At 45.2% G+C, this 21,818-nt stretch overlaps 1 protein-coding gene across 4 annotated transcripts in view; it reads left to right on the forward strand.

Annotated features, from left to right (window-relative positions):
• Positions 1-16,012, forward strand: part of NF2 (NF2, moesin-ezrin-radixin like (MERLIN) tumor suppressor) — a 61,557-nt gene extending 45,545 nt beyond the window's left edge. For 2 of the 4 annotated variants that reach the window (XM_087880467.1, XM_060685134.2), the window contains exons 17-18: positions 4,461-4,521; positions 14,209-16,012. In XM_087880467.1, coding sequence (XP_087736593.1) covers positions 4,461-4,496 — 36 coding nt within the window. In that variant the 3' untranslated portion in view covers positions 4,497-4,521; positions 14,209-16,012. The remainder of the gene's footprint in view (positions 1-4,460; positions 4,522-14,208) is intronic. The other 2 variants (XM_087880466.1, XM_087880465.1) reach the window with 1 other exon arrangement.
• Positions 16,013-21,818: the final 5,806 nt, after the last annotated feature.

Below are 21,818 nucleotides of genomic sequence, written 5' to 3' on the forward strand. Positions count from 1 at the left end.
GTTACCTGTGATCTCCGAAGCTTGTGGAAGACAGAAATTCTCTTTTTGTGAGCCGCCCAACAAGCACGTCCTCTCCCAAAAGCACACACACACACACACACAAAAAAAATCGGGCATGCTGATTAGAGCCCCAGAATTGTGAAATATTATTAGTTAAACAAGGGCAGGGAATGTTTGCAAAGGTTAGCTTTTGGAATTCCTGTATTTTCTATTTGATGGAAAGGTAGGTAGATACGATAGATAGATATGATGATAGGTAAAGAAATAGATAAAAAAAGATGATGAAGATGAAGATAGATATGAAAGATATGATAAATAGTTATGATAGTGATAGGTAGGTAGGTAGGTAGATGATTGATAGATAGATAGATAGATAGATAGATAGATAGATAGATAGATAGATAGATAATAGATATAGAAATAAAGATAGATAGGATGATAGAGAGATGATAGAGATGGTAGAGGTAGATCATAGATGATAGATAGATAGATAGATAGATAGATAGATAGATAGATAGATAGATAGATAATAGATATAGAAATAAAGAGAGACAGGATGATAGATGATAGAGAGAGAGATGGTAGAGGTAGAACATAGATGATAAATAGATAGATGGATAGATAGATGGATAGATAGATAGATAGATATGATAGTGATAGATAAATATGATAGATATGATCAATAGATATGATAGTATATAGTTACATATGATAGATAGAATGATAGATATAGATATGAGTGATAGATATGATATATAAATATGATAGGTAGATATAAATAGATATGATAATATATAGTTACATATGATAGATAGATAGAATGATAGATAAATAGATATGATAGTGAGAGATATGATTGATATATAAATATGGTAAGTAGATATAATAAATATATATGATAGTGATACCGTGTTTCTCCGAAAATAAGACACTGTCTTATATTTTTTTGAACCCTGAAATAAGCGCTTGGCCTTACTGCCATGTGCTCAAAAGCCCGATTGGGCTTCTTATCAGGGGGTGTCCCAGCATTCCAGACAAACTGCTGTCCAGTCTCCTTTCAAAGCCTCCAGTGATGGAGCCCCCCACAGCCTCTGAAGGCAAGCCCTTCCATTGCTTTTAATTGTCCTTACTCTCAGGAAATTTCTCTTGCGTGTTTTTCCCAGCCACCAATAATCCAGAGGCGTGGAGGCCCCTAAATGAAGAATTTCTCCATTTTTAGCAGATAAATACGCCTTCTGTGAAACGAATCCCGTAAGAATCCAGCGGAAAAAAATCGTTATATATTAAAAAGAAGAAGAATTTCATTTTATTTCTTTTTTCTTTTCTTTTTTTAAGAAAAACCACTTTCCTCTCGAAAGAGCTTGGGGCTCATGATGTAGCTTATTGATATTTCATGTATTGTCCCCAGAGGCCAGGGATGTAGGTCAGGCCCACCATCTCAGCCTTTTCATAACCAGGAACAGAGGATTTTCATCTGATTTTTATTGCAATTAATGCCGGATGACCCCTGCAAAGGAAAGGGCACTGGGTGTTTTATTTGCCAGAGTGGGGAATATTAACAGACGGTGTTGTCATGCAAATATGAAGGAAGATATATATGCCAATTTTGCTTCTGCCTTTTAATTTGCATGTATACGTATATAAGTAGGCTTTGTGTGTGTGTGAGTGTGAGATATGAAACAGAAGAGATAGATGGAGAAAGACAGAAAGAAAGGGAGAGAAAGAAGGAGGAGACAGAGATAGAAGAGATGAGACAGATAGAAGAAATAGATAGGAGAGAAAGACAGAGAGAGAGTGTTGAGGCAGAGAAAGAGAGAAGTACAGAGAGAGAGATAGAAGAGGAAGAAGTGATAGGAGAGAAATACAGAGAGATGAGAGAAAGAGATAGAAAAAGAAATACAGAGAGAGATAGGAGAGGAAGAAGTGATAGGCGAGAAAGACAAAGAAAGAGATGAGACAGAGATTGAAGAGATAGAGAGACAGAGAAAAAGGCAGAGATGAGAGAGAAGAAATAGGAGAGAGAGACAAAGAGAGAAAGAGATGAGACAGATAGAAGAGATAAAGAGACAGAAAAAAAAACAGATGAGAGAGATAGAAGAAATAGATAGGAGAGAAAGACAGAGAGAGATGAGACAGACAAATAGAAGAAAATTAGAGAAAGAAAGAGAAAGAGAGATGAGACAGACAGAAGAGATAGATAGGCGAGGAAGAAAGAGAGAAGAGAGGAAGAAGTGATAGATAGGAGAGAAAGAAAGAAAGAGAGGAGAGGAAGAAGTGATAGATAGGCGAGGAAGAAAGAGAGAGGAGAGGAAGAAGTGATAGATAGGAGAGAAAGAAAGAAAGAGAGGAGAGGAAGAAGTGATAGATAGGCGAGGAAGAAAGAGAGAGGAGAGGAAGGAGTGATAGATAGGAGAGAAAGAAAGAAAGAAAGTGAGAGAGAGAGGAAGGGAAGAAGTGATAGATTGGAGAGAAAGACACAGAGAGAAAAAGACACACAAAGAGAATATTGATTTTCTCTTCTTTTAAGAAAATAATGTTACCAAGGCAGAGATCACCCCGCTGTCACCTTCGGTTGGGGCAGTAAGATCCTCCTGTTGGAGACCGAGGAGTTAATTTCTTTATTGGAATTAGAAGTATTTTTAAACTGCGATGTTTGCGCCGAAGAGCTCAGGAAGCATATTAGCAGTGAGACTTTTCCCTGCTCTTCAGGCTTAAGAGTCTTAAGCACAGGATGCACTTTGGGCCAAAGGGACGAAGGAAGAGAGGAGGCTTCAAACAATGCAAGTAACGTCCCACCTTTATCAAAAGTGGATCTTCTCCAACAGCTCGTAGGTGACAAGGGGGGCATCGCAAAGCTGGCTGACCTTAAGGCACTTATTTCACTCGTAAAAACCACACCGACCGACGCCATCTTTCCTAATGAAACCCAGTTTGTGAGAAGCCTTGGTCTCCGTCGCACGTTCTTCCCTTCTCACAAACCAGGCTGCACTGCGGATTTCAGCCCCGGGCTTCCCCCCCAGTGGTTAGCTAGATTTTATTTTATTTTTTATTTCTAGCCGGTCTTTATTAATTTTACAAAAAAAAACAAAAACAAAACTCCTCCAAGGAGCAAATGTATCCAACACACCTTCCTCTTCTTCTGATTTTTCCCCCCACAATAACAACCTTGGGAGGTGAGTTGGACCGAGGAAAAGTCTCTTGTTCAAAGTTACCCAACTGTTTTTCCTGCCTAAGGTGGGGACTAGAACTCCCGGTAGCCTAGTGATCAGCCCAAACTCACCCAGCTGGCTTTCATGCCTAAGGCAGGACTAGAACTCCCTGTCTCCTGGTGATTGGCCCAAAAATGACCCAGCCGGCTTTCATGCCTAAGGCAGGACTAGAACTCCCATTCTCCTGGTGATTGGCCCAAAAATGACCCAGCCGGCTTTCATGCCTAAGGCAGGACTAGAACTCCCATTCTCCTGGTGATTGGCCCAAAAATGACCCAGCCGGCTTTCATGCCTAAGGCAGGACTAGAACTCCCTGTCTCCTGGTGATTGGCCCAAAAATGACCCAGCCGGCTGTCATGCCTAAGGCAGGACTAGAACTCCCATTCTCCTGGTGATTGGCCCAAACTCACCCAGCTGGCTTTCATGCCTAAGGCAGGACTAGAACTCACCGTCTCCTGGTGATTGGCCCAAACTCACCCAGGTGGCTTTCATGCTTAAGGCAGGACTAGAACTCACCGTCTCCTGGTGATTGGCCCAAAGTCACCCAGGTGGCTTTCATGCTTAAGGCAGGACTAGAACTCCCAATCTCCTGGTGATTGGCCCAAAAATGACCCAGCCGAGTGTCATGCCTAACGCAGGACTAGAACTCCCTGTCTCCTGGTGATTGGCCCAAAATGACCCAGCTGACTAAGGCAGAACTGGAACTCCCTCCCTCCTGGTGATTTCCCCCCAAGTCAGCCAACTGGCTTTCAGGCCTGAGGCAGGACTTGAACTCACTACCTCCTCTTTCTAGCCTGGTGGCTTTCACCACTAGACCAAACCGTCTCTGTGTAGACGCTGCTATGTAGTCCATAAACTGGCTCTCGAAGATGCTTGCTTTCCTCTATCTGTGCTTAAAAACGTATCTTTTATCTGGAGGAACCTGTCAATAAAATGTTATGGCCCCGCCCACCCACCGCTGAATCCAAAGAAACCCCGCCCCCCCAGCGTCTCTCAGTGTCCTGCCTGATTAGGTGGCTCAGGTGGCTAAGACGCTGAGCTTGTCGATCAGAAAGGTCGGCAGTTCCGGCGGTTCGAATCCCTAGCACAGGCCTCCTGCGTGAGCATGGGGGTTGGACTAGATGACCTCCCAGGTCCCTTCCCAGCTCTTGTTACTGTTATTATTATGCACAAAAAAACCGTAGCGAGGACATGGACGCTCTCTCGAATTCACGGAGGACTTTTCTGTTTCTTATCGTTTGCCGGTTTTAGCCTCAAGCGCAAGGCAGAAGACCTATCTGCATTTGAGACTTCTCAAGTAGCTTATTCCAAGGTACTTTATGTTTGGTGTCGGGATGGGTGTCTCTTCCCCCACTACTAACGTCTGCATGACCTTGCCTGTGACAGATCTTGCTACTACTGCACCAGCTTTCTGTCTTGCTCCACACAAGGTTGCGTGTCCGTGTGTGTGTGTGTAAAGGCTGAGCCACTCCGGTGGACAGTTGGTCCATAGGACTTTCTTTGGCATCTGTTGTGGCTCGTCAGCGGCCTGTGCAGATTGTAGCTGATTCCGACAGCGAGGAGGCTGGTGTGATGCTGCGCCAGCAGCCTGTGCAGCTGGCACTCGAGTCGGACAGTGAGGAGGCTGGAGACGAGGTGGGGATTCAGCCAGGGCCTTCAGAAGTTCCAGAAGCTCCCATAAGTGAAGAGGATGAAGAGGAGGAGCCTTTTGTCGATGCAAGGGCGCACAGAGCTGCCAAAAGGCAGGAGTGGCTCATCAGGAGGCGGTTTCCTCAAGAGTAAGGCTTGGGGCTAATTGGCCACTCCCTTAGCCTATTTAAGGAGGAACGCCAACTGAAGCACTTTGCAGGGAACAACTTCGTTCACTCTCCTTCGCGTCCTGATCTTAGTTCTCTGCAAATTGCTTCTGGGCTTTCTGCCAACCATAGTAAGGTTACGATTATTTATTCTTTGGTTTCTTGTAGGCTGTTAAGAAAGTTAATTAACAGCCTTTGTCTGAAAAAGACTGAGTTATTTTAGTAAATTGAGTTTTGTGTGTGCTGCGTTCTTTGGGGTCCGTAGCTGGGGCAGAACAGTATCTCAAAAGCTGGAGAGAACTTCTCCGTCCTGGTTTTTGGTGCCGCACCGACAGTGTCTTGTCTGAAGGGCGCCTGGGCATTGGCAATAAGGATGGAGGCAGCTTCCGGATGCTGAGCGCAGCCAAGCAACAATTCCAGAGGCCACACTGTGTTTGTGTGTGCGTGTGCGCACGACGCTCCCCGTCATCCCAAAACCATGGACATCTCACACGCTTCTTTTTTTTGCCGGTTCTCAAAGTGATGTGATGGGATGATGGGAGTTAAGAACCGTGGGTGGCACGTTGGTTAGAAGGCGCAGTATTGCAGGGCTGACTCTGCCCACTGCCAGCAGTTCGATCCTGACCGGCTCAAAGTTGACTCAGCCTTCCATCCTTCCGAGTAAAATGAGGAGCCAGATTGTTGGGGGTGATATGCTGACTCTGTAAACCGCTAAGAAGAGGGCTGTAAAGCACTGGGAAGCGGTATATAAGTCAATGTCCTTCCTTCCTTCCTTTCATCCTTCCTTCCTTTCTCTTTCTTTCCTTCTTTCTTTCCTTCTTTCTTTTTTCTTCCTTCCTTCCTCCTTTCCTTCTTCCTTCCTTCCTTCCTTCCTTTCTCTTTCTTTCTTTCCTTCTTCCTTCTTCCTTCTTTCTTTTTTCTCCCTTCCTTCCTTCCTTCCTTCCTTCCAGCTAGGTGGCTCAGTGGCTAAAACGCTGAGCTTGTCTATCAGAAAGACTGGCAATTCGGTGGTTCGAATCCTTCCTTTCTCTTTCTTTCTTTCTTTCCTTCTTCCTTCTTTCTTTTTTCTTCCTCCCTTTCTTCCTTCCTTCCTCCTTCCTTCCTTCCTTCCTTCCTCCTTCCTTTCTCTTTCTTTCTTTCCTTCTTCCTTCTTTCTTTTTTCTCCCTCCCTCCCTTCCTCCCTCCCTCCCTCCCTCCTGGCTAGGTGGCTCAGTGGCTAAAACGCTGAGCTTGTCTATCAGAAAGACTGGCAATTCGGTGGTTCGAATCCTTCCTTTCTCTTTCTTTCTTTCTTTCTTTCTTCCTTCTTTCTTTTTTCTTCCTTCCTTCCTTCCTTCCTCCTTCCTTCCTCCTTCCTTCCTTCCTCCCTCCCTCCCTCCCTCCCTCCCTCCCTCCCTCCTTCCTTCCTTCCTTCCTTCCGATTCCTCTTTCTCTCTCTCTCTCTCTCTCTCTCTCTCTCTCTCTTTCTCTCTCACACACACACATACACACCCCGTGCTTCTGCAAAACTTTCATAAAGATGAAAGGCTGCAGAAGTTAACTTCCCTGCGTTAATTTTAATATTTTGCTTTGTTTAGAGACCCTTTTGTTTCGGTTTCGGCAACCCATATAAAGCTGGTTTAGATTCCAGCGTCCTCAAAACCGCATCAAATCCCTTCCCCCACCCCCTCCCTTCTCCTAGATATTAATTTCTGCTCTGCGTTGCACTGATTAAGCTACCAGGACCCAAGGACCCCATTTTTTAAAAACAAAATTCAATATGCATCTCAGTGGAAGCCGCGGAAGTTCTCCATCGGGGGGGGGGGAGAGAACCTATTGTATTAGCCGTAAAAGATTTTCTTCTCTCTCTCTCTCTCTCTTGACACTAAAATCAGCATCGGTAATGAGTTTGGAGTACTTTATGGAAATCTGCACGGACCTTTAGCTGTAACCTCCGAGCTACACGATTAAATAGTGGAAATTGTAGATGGCCTGAAGCCTCTCTGTTCTTTGAGATAGAAGAGGGGGGGGGAAAATGCACCCCACTTGTCATGCTAATCTTGTTTGGAAAAAAACCAGATCCAGAAAAACAAACAGCGAGACTTGATTTTCACATTTTCAGTTCTCTTCTAACTATCAGCTCAGGTAACAATTAACCCAGGGAGATCATTGAGCCTAGAGAATCGCATCTAAACTCTGAAAAACTGTATTTGGAGTGGAAGGAGTTTTTAACCGTCATGCTTTGAAGGTTTTACGAATTTTTCCAGCGCAGGCCCCTTTAAACCCCTCTCTCAATCTTACACTGATTTGACTGACCCTGATGTCTCTGGCGTTCGGTAAAACCTTTAAAATGTTGCCGTTTTCCAGGCAAGGGATTAAGGAAGTTAATAGGGCTTTGTGAGATGGATTTCTATCTGGACAGGTAACCCTTGACTTAACGCAATGGAGCCTGAAATTTATTTGATTTATTGAAATTTATTTATTGAGCCGGTTAGGATCGAACTCCTGGCAACTGGGCAGAATTAGCCTGCAATACTGCAGTTTAACAAGGAAGGAAAGAGAAAGAAAATGAGAAGGAACGAGCATGAGAAAGGAGGAAGGAAGGAAGGAGAAAAGGAAGAGCAATAGCAATAGGTAGTTTATAGACCGCTTCACAGTGCTTTCCAGTCCTCTCTAAGCGGTTTACAGAGTCAGCCTCTTGCCCCCAACAATCTGGGTCCTCATTTTACCAACCTCGGAAGGATGGAAGGCTGAGTCAACCTTGAGCCGGTCAGGATCGAACTCCTGACAGTCAGCAGAGTAAGTCTGCAATACTGACTTTTAAACACAGGGAGGAAAGGAAGGGAAGGGAAGGGAAGGGAAGGAAGGAAGGGAAGGGAAGGGAAGGGAAGGGAAGGGAAGGGAAGGGAAGGAAGGAAGGAAGGAAGGAAGGGCAATAGCATTTAGACTTATATGCCGCTTCACAGTGCTTTTACAGCCCTCTCTAAGCGGTTTACAGAGTCAGCCTCTTGCCCCCAACAATCTGGGTCCTCATTTTACCCACCTCGGAAGGATGGAAGACTGAGTAAACCTTGAGCCGGTTAGGATTGAACTCCTGACAGTCGGCAGGGTTAGTCTGCAATACTGACTTTTAACCATAGGGAGGGGGGGAGGAAGGAAGAGAAGGAGGAAGGAAGGAAAGGAAGGAAGGAAAGGAAGGAAGGAAAGGAAGGAAGGAAGGAAGGAAGGAAGGAAGGAAGGAAGGAGCAATAGCAATAGCCCTTAGACTTTACAGCTCCTCTCTAAGCGGTTTACAGAGTCAGCCTCCTGCCCCCAACAATCTGGGTCCTCATCTTACCCACCTCGGAAGGAAGGACGGAAGGCTGAGTCAACCTTGAGCCTGGTGAGACTCAAAACTGCTCATATATTTACTCATCTCACCAATATCCTGTTTTCCTCCCTCCAGGGAAATGCCAAGGGGAAATAGAATCAGATCTGATGCTTAATCTCCCCTCCAAGGGTTTCCCTCTGTGGGATTTTTTTTTGAGGCCCACGGCAGAATCCCTCTCGGTCCGCTGGTCCTGAAGATCGCTGGACCCCAAAACGTCAGCCCTGCAAGACACAAGACAGACCAGCTTGTGTCATTGTGTCCTTTGAATTTTCATCTCTGCCTTGGGAGGCTCCTTTGAAAATCCTTCATGTTTAATGATGTGGTTAACATGCTAATCCCTTTTTATGAGCTCTGTGGGTTCATCGCAGGTATCTCTTCTTAAAAATGATTTCTCTCGTCGGCTACCCTGCCGGCTGCACTAATTTCAACCGGCTGAACTTTCCGAGCAGGCTGATTGTTCTGGCTTCAATCTCATCTGGGGTTTGGGGGTTGTTTTTTTGCACACGAACCTTTTTCCTGGCCTCTGATTTCGGGGTACCCCCTAAACATGATTGCAGCATGCACCTCTTTTTTTTAATTTTTTTTAAATTTATTTATTTTATTTTTATATGCTGCCCTTCTCCGGAGACTCAGGGCGGTTTACAATGCGTTAAGCAATAGCCTTCATACTTTTGTATATTTTATACAAAGTCAGCTTATTGCCCCCCACAAACTCTTGAGGGTTGTCTAGGCTGAGAAGCACCCACAGCTTCGGAAGGCGAGCCATTCTGCCAGGAACAATTAACCATGGTCCGCGGGATTTAAAATTATGAATTTAGTGGTCCCTGAGGTCCGAAAGGTTGGGGACCTCTGCTCTATACCATCCCAGAGAAGTAGCTGTGCAGTCCACTTTTACTGATTGTCCGGCAAAAGCATTTTCCTCCTCCCAAATCCAGACACACAAGCGCAACACACACCCTCAACGGGCACATCCTTCCCTTCACTCCGTTTTGCGGTTCAAGACCCCCTTGGGAATTTCTGGCTGCCAAACAGCTGCAGGGATTCCAACCCCAGAATCCGGGCTTTTCCTCCTCCTGTTTTTAAACCCAGCGCCAGCCTTATTGGGAAAGGAACAGGGGAAAAAAAAAATCCATTTAGCAGGTCGCATTTCAATTCTACAAGAGTTTGCGAAGGCGGCAGAAGTTCCTCGCTTCTAGTTATTGAGTTAGCAGCTGCAAAACTGATTTGGCTGCAATGGAGTTTGCAGGTAGTGAAGGGGGAAAAAAAAATATCTAATAACCATCTTCTAGTTCATGGGAAGAATGCAGAACATCTGGCAGAAGGAGGATCCTTCCTTGTCTGTCTTCCTCGCCTCCAGATCTCCTTTGTGGTCTGACTGTTTAATTATCACCATCTGCCTTCTCTCTGTCTCTGTCTCTCTCTGTCTCTCTCTATCTCCTCTCTCTCTCTTTCTTCTTTCTCTCTACTCTCTCTCTCCCCCCTTATTCTCTCTTGCTGTTTCTCTCTTTCTCACTTCTCTCTTTCTTTCATCTCTTTCTCTCCTCTCTTTCTCTTTCTTCTTTTTCTCTTCCCTCTCTCATCTCTCTCTTTCTCTTTGTCTCTCTTTCTCTTTGTCTCTCCCTCTCATCACTCTTTATCTCCTCTCTCTCTTCCTCTGTCTTTCTGTTTCTGTTTCTCCCTTGTTCTCTCTCTCTCTCTCTCATCACTCTTTATCTCCTCTCTCTCTTTCTTCTCTCCTCTCCTCTCCTCCCTTCTCCCCTCTCTCCCTAACTCTTTCTTTCTTTCTTTCTTTCTTTCTTTCTTTCTTTCTTTCTTTCTTTCTTCCTTCCTTCCTTCCTTCCTTCCTTCCTTCCTTCCTTCCTTCCTTCCTTCCTTCTTTCTTTCTTTCTTTCTTTCTTTCTTCCTTCCTTCCTTCCTTCCTTCCTTCCTTCCTTCCTTCCTTCCTTCCTTCCTTCCTTCCTTCTTTCCCTCTCTCTCTGTCTCTTTCTTTCTTTCTTTCTTTCTTTCTTTCTTTCTTTCTTTCTTTCTTTCTTTCTTTCTTTCTTTCTTTCTTTCTTTCTTTCTTTCTTTCTTTCTTTCTTTCTTTCCCTTTTATTGGCCACTAAGTGTGTGATTGGACACCCAAGGAATTTGTCTCCGGGGCATAAACTCTCCGTTGTACATACAAACGACAAAGTGATAGCTAGATCATAGACCATAATTCATAGTTACAATCGAGCAGGTTTCAAAACCTGTAGCTACCGGTTTGCTCGTGGGCAGAAGCATCCGGGTGGGTGGGCGGAGCCTCCCACCACCATCAGTTTGCCCAATCCGGGGCGAAATGGTAGCAACCCACCACTGGTTACAATCATTCATCATAAGATATGGGGAAGCTTTTCTCCAATTTGTGGGAAAATCTGGAATACTGCCAACCACTCTCAATCCTTCTTTCTTTCTTTCTTTCTTTCTTTCTTTCTTTCTTTCTTTCTTTCTTTCTTTCTTTCTTTCTTTCTTCCTTCCTTCCTTCCTTCCTTCCTTCCTTCCTTCCTTCCTTCTTTCCCTCTCTCTCTGTCTCTTTCTTTCTTTCTTTCTTTCTTTTTTTCTTCCTTCCTTCCCTCTCTCTTCCTTCCCTCTCTCTTCCTTCCCTCTCTCTTTCTTTCTTTCTTTCTTTCTTTCTTTCTTTCTTTCTTTCTTTCTTTCTTTCTTTCTTTCTTTCTTTCTTTCTTTCTTTCTTTCTTTCTTTCTTTCTTTCTTTCTTTCTTTCTTTCTTTCTTTCTTTCTTTCTTTCTTTCTTTCCCTTATCTAAAGTCACATTTATAGCATAGCGCAGGTTGTGTGTGCCGAAATCTTCACAACAGATTTTTTTTTTTCCCCAATTGGTGATGGTGGGAGACACAGGCATATTCTGTGTTTTGGGTAATTTCCTCACTTCACACCTAGCAAAAGCCACATGCTTTATGGGCCTTGGCGCTGCGGAACCTTATTGCTTTTTAACAAACTGCTGGGATAAAATTAAAAGCAAGGCTGAATTATGCAAAGCCGGAGAAATCATGCAAATTTATTTATAATTATATCCATAATTTATAGAGACGGGAGAATTCGGCTTCTCTGGCAGGGTTTGGATCAGCGTAGGAATTTTCTCGCGGCAGACAGAAGGGATGAACAGTGTTGGAGCATCCACAACTTCTGGAACCCAAGTTGTTCCACTTATTAATTATTCTCCCTGTCAGGAAATTTCTCCTTAGTTCTATTTTTTAATTTCATTTTATTTAGTTTGCTAAACATGTACAAGAAAACAGGTATAAGTAGAAACATGGACGTGAACATAGGAAATGAGTACCAGTAAATGGGGACAGTAGGACAGGAACGGAAGGCACGCTGGTGCGCTTATGCACGCCCCCTTTACGGACCTCTTAGGAATGGGATGAGGTCCACGGTAGACAGTTTAAGGTTGAAGCTGTGGGGATTTGAGGATGTAACAATGGAGTTGGGTAGAGCATTCCAGGCGTTGACCGCTCTGTTGCTGAAGTCGTATTTCCTGCAATCGAGCGGTTTACCTTGAGTTTGTTTCAATTGTTTGCCTCTGTATTGTTGAGGTTGAAGCTGAAGAAGTCGTTGACAGGTAGGACGTTGTAGCAGACAATTTTGTGTACTGTGCTTAGATCAAAGGGACATGGAGGCTCAGTGGCTAAGAGGCTGAGCTTGTCGATCGAAAGGTTGGCAGTTCAGCTGTTCGAATCCCTAGTGCCGCATAACGGGGTGAGCTCCCGTTACGTGTCCCAGCTTCTGACAACCTAGCAGTTCGAAAGCACGTTAAAAAATGCAAGCAGAAAAAATAGGGGCCACCTTTGGTTGGGAAGGGAACAGGGTTCCGTGCGCCTTTGGTGTTGAGTCATGCCGGCCACATGACCACGGAGACGTCTTCGGACAGCGCTGGCTCTTCGGCTTTGAAACGGAGTTGAGCACCGTCCCCTAGAGTCGGGAACGAGTAGCACATATGCGCGAGGGGAATCTTTACCTTTATGCGTAGATCAGACCGCAGGCGCGTAGTTTCGGATTGTCCAAGGCCAAAAATTTCAAGCCTGGTGGCATAAGGGATTCTATTGTGAATAGAGGAGTGAATTACTCTTCTCGTGCTAATCCAGAGGTACCCGGTTAAACGTATTAATGTCTGATATACAGTGTGGATTCCAGGCAGACAAGCTGTATTCGAGAATTGGTCTGGCAAAGGTTTTGTATGCCCTAGTTAGCAATACAATGTTACACTGCTATCATGTCTGGTCTTTCTTTTCATTTCCTGCAAACGTTCTTTGCAGGTTTTCGCCTCCGGCGGCTCCTTAATCAGTAAAAGACCAAGGAGCTGTATTTGCAGTTTGATTGCTTTTTGACTTTTTATTGTTTTGGGGGGTAGCTTAGCCTCTCCTGTCCTCAAAGCGGTTGGGTAGTTTATGGACCATTGTATTATGCAACTCCCAAGAAAAATAGACCCCCGCTTAGTATTGGCAGCGGTTCATTTTTCAAGGGGCCAGTCAAAAGCCCCTCTTCCTTTTTCCTCTCCTGTCAAGGACTGTGTGTGTCCGTCCACACAAGGATGACCGAATGAAAATGAGTTGTCTGGTTTGGCTCCCCGGTGAGCTTTTGCAGCTCGGAGCTCTGGCGTTCAATCCTGTCCCTCCAGGGTTCGGTAACCATAAATATTTCAGCGAATTGTCCATCCAGGGATGATTCATTGTCTTTTTAGACAGGGAGAGGAGGTGGGGGAGCCCGGCCAACAGAAAAGGAGAAAGAAAACTGGAGGGTGGGTGGGGGGGGTTTGAGTGGGCTGTTATCTGGCTGGCTGGAGGATCTCAAATAGCTTTGCAGAGGCTGGAATGCGCTCGGTGAGCTTGAGGGGGGGCGCAGCCATCTATCCCTTGAGCTTTGAGGGGTGTGTGTATGTATGTATGGTGGGAGAACGAGGCCTTGTTTTAAAGAAACACCCCACTGGGTCTATGCTGGGGAAGGGGTCTCTCCGCTTGCTCTTCATTCTTGACAGGGACACCTATTTATTTATGGATTTGATTTTTATCCCACCTTTCTTGCTTTACTGTATGAGTACTTCGAGGCGGGAAACCTACATAAGTCTCCTTCCTCCTATTTTCCCCACCACGACAACCCTGTGAGGAGGAGTTGGGCTGAGAGAGAACGACTGGCTCAAAGTCACCCAGCCAGTTTTCATGCCTAAGGCAGGACTAGAATTCGCCATCTCCTGGTGATTGGCCCAAAGTCACCCAGTTGGCTTTCATGCCTAAGGAGAGACTAGAACTCCCAGTCTCCTGGTGAGTGGCCCAAAGTCACCCAGCCAGCTTTCAGGCCTATAGTACCGATAGAACTAGAATTCACAGTCTCCTGGTGATTGGCTCAAAGTCCCCCAGCTGTCTTTCATGTCTAAGGCGGGACTAGAACTCACCATCTCCTCCTCCTCCTCCTTCCCTTTCCTTCTCCTCCTTTCCTTGAACCCCATTCTCTTCTAGCGCTGATGAGGCTACCTAGTTTGGGTCATGAAATTTCTGCAAGAAAACAACCAAGCTCAGAGACCCCCACAGTCCTCCTAGCACTGATGATGTTACCTAGCTGGGTCATGAAACATCTGGAAGAAAACAACCAAGCTCAGAGAGCACCAAGGACCCCTCTTACGTTCTATCCACGGCCTGTTTTTGGCTGAGGACACATTTCTCCATAAACCACAGTTTACGAGTGAACTTTTCAGCTGGACTTTCTCTTCTCGTTCTCGAGAGCCCGAATGAGCCACAATGGAAGCCGTCCTTGGGCAAAGATGCCGAGGCAAGCCACCTTCGGCTCCTAACTAACCACGTTTTCTTTTTTGTCTTCTCAGCTCACCTTACAGAGCACCAAGTCCCGGGTGGCCTTCTTCGAAGAACTCTAGGAGAAGACGTTGCTCCTGGGACAGCCTTTTTCATTGGGAGGTGCAGCCATAAACCGAGTTGCATTGCTTCTTCCGAGCCAAGAGTCGCAAGAGCGGCTTCCCTCGACGGGTGCGGCGACTCGAGGCCTTCAGTTGCTGGAAAAGTTTCAGCGTGAATCCTTGTAGATCTTTATAATCTCTTTAGAGTCAATAATTTTAGCTTTCTTCCTCCTTTTTCTCTCTTTTTCGCTCCGTGTTTTGTATGGGTTGTGACTCGGATGATGCTCCTCCTGCAGGAGGCCGGATTCCGTATTTTTTTAATTCCTTCTCTCGGCACCTCTTCCTCCGGGTCTGAGAATACGGCTTTTCTGTTTGAGGCACAGAGCAAAGTTCCTTTCTTGACCGCCCACAACATGTTTGGAGTTTGCGAGCTCTCCTGGAAAGTCTCTGCTTCCACAAAGCAGAATTTAAGGGCTTGCAAAGATTCTCAGTTTCAGCGGGATTCCAGTGGACTTCGAAGGGGTTTTCCTTGATCCTGGAATCCAAGCACAGGAGATTGGTTGGGGCAGTGGTGACATGCAATTTTTTCCCCCTACCGGTTCTGTGGGCATGGCTTGGTGATGGTGGGTCCTGTGACTGAGTGGGCATGGCCAACTTGATGTCACTTACGGCCACTCAGTCACACGACCGCCCCCCACCAACCAATGCCCACAGAATCCGGTAGGAAAAAAATGTGTCTATGAGCACGAGAAGGGCTCATAGTGAATGCTGTGGCAGAGGGAAGCCGAACTTCTCTCGCTCCATTCACAGCGGAGCTGCTGCAGCCTGTCCCTTTAAGGTAGTCCCCGGGAGGGAGGGAGCCTGGGGGGACCATAAAAGGAGCAGCGCCTCCACTGTGAATGGAGCGAGAACAATCTCACCCTATAGGGCCTGACTGGGTGGGCTGGTTGAGCGGCTGAAAGGGGTGAGCGAGCCACTGGAAGGAGTGAGCGGTGACCAGGTGGGCATGAGCGGGGCCAACCATGAGTGGTTTTTACTGGTTCGGCGAACCGATTCAAATTGTCCCCTACCAGTTCGCCTGAACTGGTCCGAGCTGGTCAAATTTCATCCCTGGGTTGGGGAATTCAGGCTTGGCGTATCCTCCCTCCCCAAAAGAATCACATTTTAAGGCCTGTCGTTTTAATTTCGGGAGATTGGTAAATGAGGATCGAGGGAATTTTAAATGGGCGGATGGAGTTTTAAAGTCCTAATGTAGGGACGTCCAACGTTGGCAACTTTTAAAGACTGGTAGACTTCAACTCCCAACATAGCTGGCTGGGGAATTCTGGGAGTTGAATTCCCAGAATTTGAAGATCCACAGATCTTCAAAAGTCGGACACCCTGCCCGCCTGCCCTAAAGTGAATCCCATCCCTCAGAGGCCGTCTTCCTGCCCTCTGGGATTTTAAAACATTTTGATAGCATGTCTTTTATACATTTTTTTTTCTATTCAACGTCGACGGTTGGAAATCCTGCTTTTTCAAAAGTAAACTGAGCACAATACTGTAATGGCTTCATACTGCCTGAAAATATATATATATATATATATATACAGTATATCTATCTTATCAGGCGGGGTTATACATGCCATTCTAACTACAGGGAGGATCTTTGCATACGATCCATTTCTCTTCGGCTTCTCAGCCCTTTGAACTTCGGTCGTTTTGAAATGTAATGTTTGTATAATACTTCTGCGAGACATTCTCTCTTTTTATTAAAGTCTCCGCTATTTTTCAAGCTGCCCGGCGGTTATCTTTTTCTTTTTAAGGGGAAAAAAAAATGGTTTGTGGTCTCTTCCTGTGTCTCTCTTTCTGCCTTTTTGAGTGTGCACGCACATTGCGCATGAAACATGCTGCAGTGGCAAGAAAGGCCATAAAAATGGGGTCACATAAAACTCACTTAGCAAGTGTCATGCTTGGCCACAATTGTGGTCGTAAGTTGAGAACTACCTGTAATAATCGAAGGCAGGGTTGTCCATCCTTGGCAACTATAAGACTTTTGGGTTTCAAACTCTCAGCTGTGCTGGCTGGGGAATTCTGGGAGTTGAGGTCCACAGATCTTATCGTTGCCAAGGATGGGCACCCCGATCTAAGAGATTGGCAGTTCTGAAGATGGATTGATTGGTCCAGTGTCTTGTTTCAATTGCACCCTGGCCCACTTCCCTGACACGGCTGCTCTTCCTACTGCCCTTTTAAATCTCTTCCCCATTTTGATGGAATTCATCGACCAAATTTATGCCTTTTATTCAGTGGGGAAAAAGCATCACATAAACGGAGGAAGCAGAAAGGAACGATGGCTGAAAAGGATGATGATAGGGACAGGTTTAGCCACATCAATGTGACCCCGTTTAAACCCGGATCATGTAATGTCCTCATCATTGGCTCTTCGAAACTCCCGCTGAGTTCAAACACCGCCTTACTTTCTGTCCTGTGTCCTCCGGCTCTCTTTGTCTCCATCCATTCATCCGCCCACCCGCCTCTTATCAAAAGGCTTCAGTGGCAGCCATGGGAGGTTTCGGAATAGCATTTAAAAAAAAAAAAATACTGCCGTGGAGATGTTTGTATGAGAAATATATAATTTTCCAAGTTACAGGTAGTCCTCGACGTACGACCACAGTTGAGCCCTAAATTTCTGTCATTGAGGTTAATGGTAGTTTAATACTCTGATGATGTCAACAGATGGCTGACGAAAGCTTAGTAAAATAAAATTTTAATTATTTTAAAATTTAAAAAAATTTTAAGTTCCGGAGCTTGCAGGATGTCTGCTTCTACACACAGACACATACATACCAATGCAAGTTTTGGTGTATTCAGATCTTTTCCCATGTAAAATTGAGAGCATCTTGGCGACGTTTTAATGAGGTCCCACTCGTCATCTTCAGGCTGGTGTCTTCGGCTTCGTGCTTGTGCGAGGAAAAGAGCACGAAGCTGAAAACACCAGCCTGAAGATGACGAGTGGGACCTCATTAAAACGTCGCCAAGATGCTCTCAATCTTACACGGGAAAAGACCCAAATACACCAAAACTTGCATACCTCAACCTGTGAAAATCTACGAAAACATATATACCAATATATATATATACAGTACATACAATACCAACAGCAGAGAACAGTTTCAGTTCAGATCAGCAGACAAGTTCACACACACACAGTACAGAGAGACTAGTTTCATTTTTCTCTGCACAGACTCAGAAGCTGCAGACTAAGACACGCCCTGGCTCCTGTCTTTCTCAGCTCCCAAATAGCCCTCAATTGACTGACTTTGTTACCATGTCCTATTCCAGTTAATGAATATACTCTTGACATTCTTCTTCCCAGAAAATGCACAATGCCTCTTCCATTCCTCCATTTTTTCCCCCCTTCTCCTGTCTCATCCTTCCAAGCTTCAGGGCAAGGCAGGAGATGGCAAGATTTTCATGAGCCAGCAAAAATGTCGTAAATGGTTCTTCTAATATTTGCACTTTAATGAGCCATGAAAGCCTCGGACACAGAAAAACACTAGCAGCTCCCGGTCTTGTTTGCGCTGCTGTACCACGCAAATCCCAGACTCCCGATTTCCATGTGGGTCATTGAACGAATGCGCCGCCGATAACTGGTGTTTACCTTCTTGTGTGTCGGCTGTCTTTTCTGACTCCTCTTACCATTCCACTTAGGGTTTGTTTTTTTGGGGGGTGGGGAAAGAGAGAGGGATCTCGGATGCACAATCTGCTCACCTGGGGAATTCAATTCATCCAAAGTGAACAGCTGGACTTCCCCTCCTTTGCCGGAGAGATTGAAGATTTTGAACGCAAGCAAACCAAAGCCAAAAATTCACTTGTGTGTGTGTGTGGGGGGGATGTTATTTTATTTTCTTTTGGATGCTGGGGAACAACGGGGAGAGGCGAGAGCGATGTCTGTGGGTTTCTGAGAAGAAAAAAGATTCAAAGAAGAAGAATAGCCTGACCTAATTTCATGTATAAGCAGCCAGAGAAGAGAGAAGGATCCTGCGAACAAAATAGCACAGGTTTTGCGGTGGCACACGGCCGTTTGGTCTAGTGCAATGATGGCTAACCTTTTTGCCAATCGCGTGCTGGGGATGCGGGGTGTGTGTGTGTGTCACGTGCATGCCCACACCCATAATTCTATGTGCCCTGCCCCCACGCTCCTGGCACGCAATGGCCCATAGGCCTGTTTTTCTCTCTCACCTGGCTCCAGACCCTTTCTAGGAGTCTGGGGAGGGCGAAAACAGCCTTCCCCACCCTCCCGGAGGCCAGAAACGGCCCATATGCCAACTTCCGATGGGACTGGAAGGCCCATTTTTTGCTGTCCCCAGCCTCCAGAGCCTCTCTAGGAGTCTGGGTAGGGCAAAAATGGCCTCCCCCCCCCGCCGGAGGCCAGAAGAAGCCCGTTTGCCAACTTCCAGTCCCACAAGTGGAACGCATAGCCATATCAGTGGGCATGCGAGCTCAGCTCCGGTGCTCATGCACACGCCGGCCATCTGATTTTTGGGCCCACCGAAAGTTGGCAACTTTCGTACACACAAGTACATTACACAGAGAAACATCACAGTCTAGTTCAAATGTACACATATCCATGGCGGGGGAAAAAAAACGAATCCTGCGAGTTGAGAAACCCTGGGAACATCTTCTCCCTGATGTTTGAAGTCTGCTTCTGAGTTCCCGAGATCCAGCAACCGGGTTTCGAAGCTAAACATGCACATATGTTATTCAATCGTTTGCACGGACCGCGTCCGCCGTGACAAAGGAGCCCGACAGGATCTTTAGAGCTCTGCCTGTTAATGACATTAATCCTAATTGAGACTGCGCTGTTCATTTACTCAGCAATTTACACCCTCGGATTAAGCCGAGCCCTTCACGAAGAGCGTTTGAATTCTGGGTAAAGCGAAAACAAACATTTTTCTAGGTTGAATATGAAAAGGAGACAAGATGACACCTTGGTAGTACAGTGGTCTAAAGCACCCTGTTATTAAGACCAGCTGCCTGCAATTACTGCAGGTTCGAATCTCGCCAAGGCTCAAGGTTGACTCAGCCTTCCATCCTTTCTAAGGTGGGTAAATTGAGGACCCAGTTTGTGGGGGCAATAAGCTGACTTTGTATAAATATATAAAAGGATGAAGGCTATTGCTTAACGCATTGTAAGCCGCCCTGAGTCTCCGGAGAAGGGCGGCATATAAATCAAATTTAAAAAAAACCAAAAAAAAAAAACAACCCTGCAGAGATTCTGGTTATATTATTATATTATATTATATTATATTATATTATATTATATTATATTATATTATATTATATTATATTATATTATATTATATTATATTATATTATATTATATTATATTATATTATAATTATTATTATTATTATTATTATTATTATTATTATTATTATTATTATTATTATTATTATTATTAATTATTATTATTATTATAACCAGATTCTGGTATAATGGCTGTGTTTGTCTGAAGAGCCTCTGAGGTTTTCTTCCTTCAGGAGGCAACTGGACTGTCTGTTTTTTTCTTTTTGTGTGATCAATTTTTCCTCCTGTGATGCTGTAACAGTCGTATGTGTGAAAAATGGTTATAAGTCACTTTTTTTTAGTGCCGTGGTAACTTTGAACAGGCTCTAACTAAACTGTTGTAAATTGAGGACTACCTGTATTGTAAAATATGAATATATCAAATACATATAATATGAGTGGTGCGGTGGCCTAGAGGTGGAGCCTCCTAATCGGGAAGCTGCCAGTTCGATCCTAGGTAGAGGCAGATATTTCTCTCTCTGGGCACAATGAGAATATCTCTGCTGAACAAAACTCCGCACTGGTGACAGGAAGGGCATCTGGCCAGTAAACACTCCATTCAGTTGCCCAGACTCCACCCAGCAAGGGATTATGGCAGGGGTGAAATCCAGCAGGTTCTGACAGGTTCTGGAGAACGGAGAACCGGTAGTGGAAATTTTGAGTAGTTCGGAGAACCGGCAAATACCACCTCTGGCTGGCCCCAGAGTGGGGTGGGAATGGGGATTTTGCAGTATCCTTCCCTGCTATGCCCACCAAGCCACGCCCACCAAGCCACGCCCACAGAACCGGTAGTAAAAAAATTTGGATTTCCCCACTGGATTATGGGGTTGTTAAAAGAAGGTGATTTATAATACATATAATATGTATATGTGTATATGTCTCTCTCCCTATCTCTCTCTCTCTCTCTCTCTCTCTTTCTCCCTGTGTATAAATATATGATATAGGTTCTCCTGCTTGAGCAGGAGGGGGTTGGACTAGAGGACCTCCAAGGTCCCATCCAATTTTGTTACTCTTGTTATTTGGTATCCTGCTGCTCTCTATATGCTTGGACTCCAAATCCAATCATCCTTAGCCAGGAGAGGCTGGCTTAACAACAGGTAAAGTTGCATACTTTTCACCTTGGAAAAGGTGAAAAGTATTTTCATTTTTCTGATTTTCATTTTTCTGATTGGGTTGTGTGCTGATGGGGATGCGTTTATATACATCTGCCATACGATGCAGATCCAAAATAATGGTTAGTTCCGTTTCTGGGTGATGTGTGTTTTGCTAAACAGGGTTTAGCATTTAGTATGCTCCGTTAACTTGGTTAATTGCGTTCTGGGTGAATCCGGTGACATTCATAGACATGCCTTTATAGTCAAGGCATTATTAGACCATCTGTTCAAAAATGACCATCATCTTTGCAAACCTTAATACGCTATTCTGTCTCCATAAACTCATCAGCCAATGGACGGAAAGAATGAAAAACATGCAGAATTTAGATAGTCAAGAATCCTTTCCTTTCCTTTCCTTTCCTTTCCTTTCCTTTCCTTTCCTTTCCTTTCCTTTCCTTTCCTTTCCTTTCCTTTCCTTTCCTTTCCTTTCCTTTCCTTTCTTTTCCTTCCCTTCCCTTCCCTTCTTCTTTTCTTTTCCTTTCCTTTCCTTTCCTTTCCTTTCCTTTCCTTTCCTTTCCTTTCCTTTCCTTTCCTTCCCTTCCCTTCCCTTCCCTTCCCTTCCCTTCCCTTCTTCTTTTCTTTTCTTTTCCTTTCCTTTCCTTTCCTTCCCTTTCTTTTCCTTTTCTTTCCTTCCCCATCCCTTCCCCTTCCCTTCGTTTCCTTCCTCCACTCCACTGTCCTCTCCTCTCCTCTCCTCTCCTCTCCTCTCCTCTCCTCTCCTCTCCTCTCCTCTCCTCTCGTTTCCAGCCTCCAGAGGGCCTCCAGAGCCTGGGGAGGCCGTTTTCGTCCTCCTGGAGGCTCGAGGAAAGCCTCTGGAGCCCGGGGAGGGCCAAAAGCCCACCCCCCATCGTGGTGCAGGAGGCCGACTAGGCCACACCCACCATAGCCACGCCCACCCAGCAACCGGGCAGAGAACCCCTTGCTAAAATTTTTGACGCTTTTGCTTTCCACCCCTTGATGAGAGGAACCGATTTAATGCAGGGCGTAAAAATCTGCAGCCCCCTCTCCCTCCTTGCGGAAAAAAACAAAAACAAAATTCAAGGCGCATCGTGTCGCGTGTCGCAAACCTTGTGCCAACGTGTTTCCTTTTGGATATTG

Source organism: Pantherophis guttatus, chromosome 17 (genome assembly GCF_059756535.1).
Source record: "Pantherophis guttatus breed Tessera chromosome 17, ASM5975653v1, whole genome shotgun sequence".
Lineage (NCBI taxonomy): Eukaryota > Metazoa > Chordata > Lepidosauria > Squamata > Colubridae > Pantherophis > Pantherophis guttatus.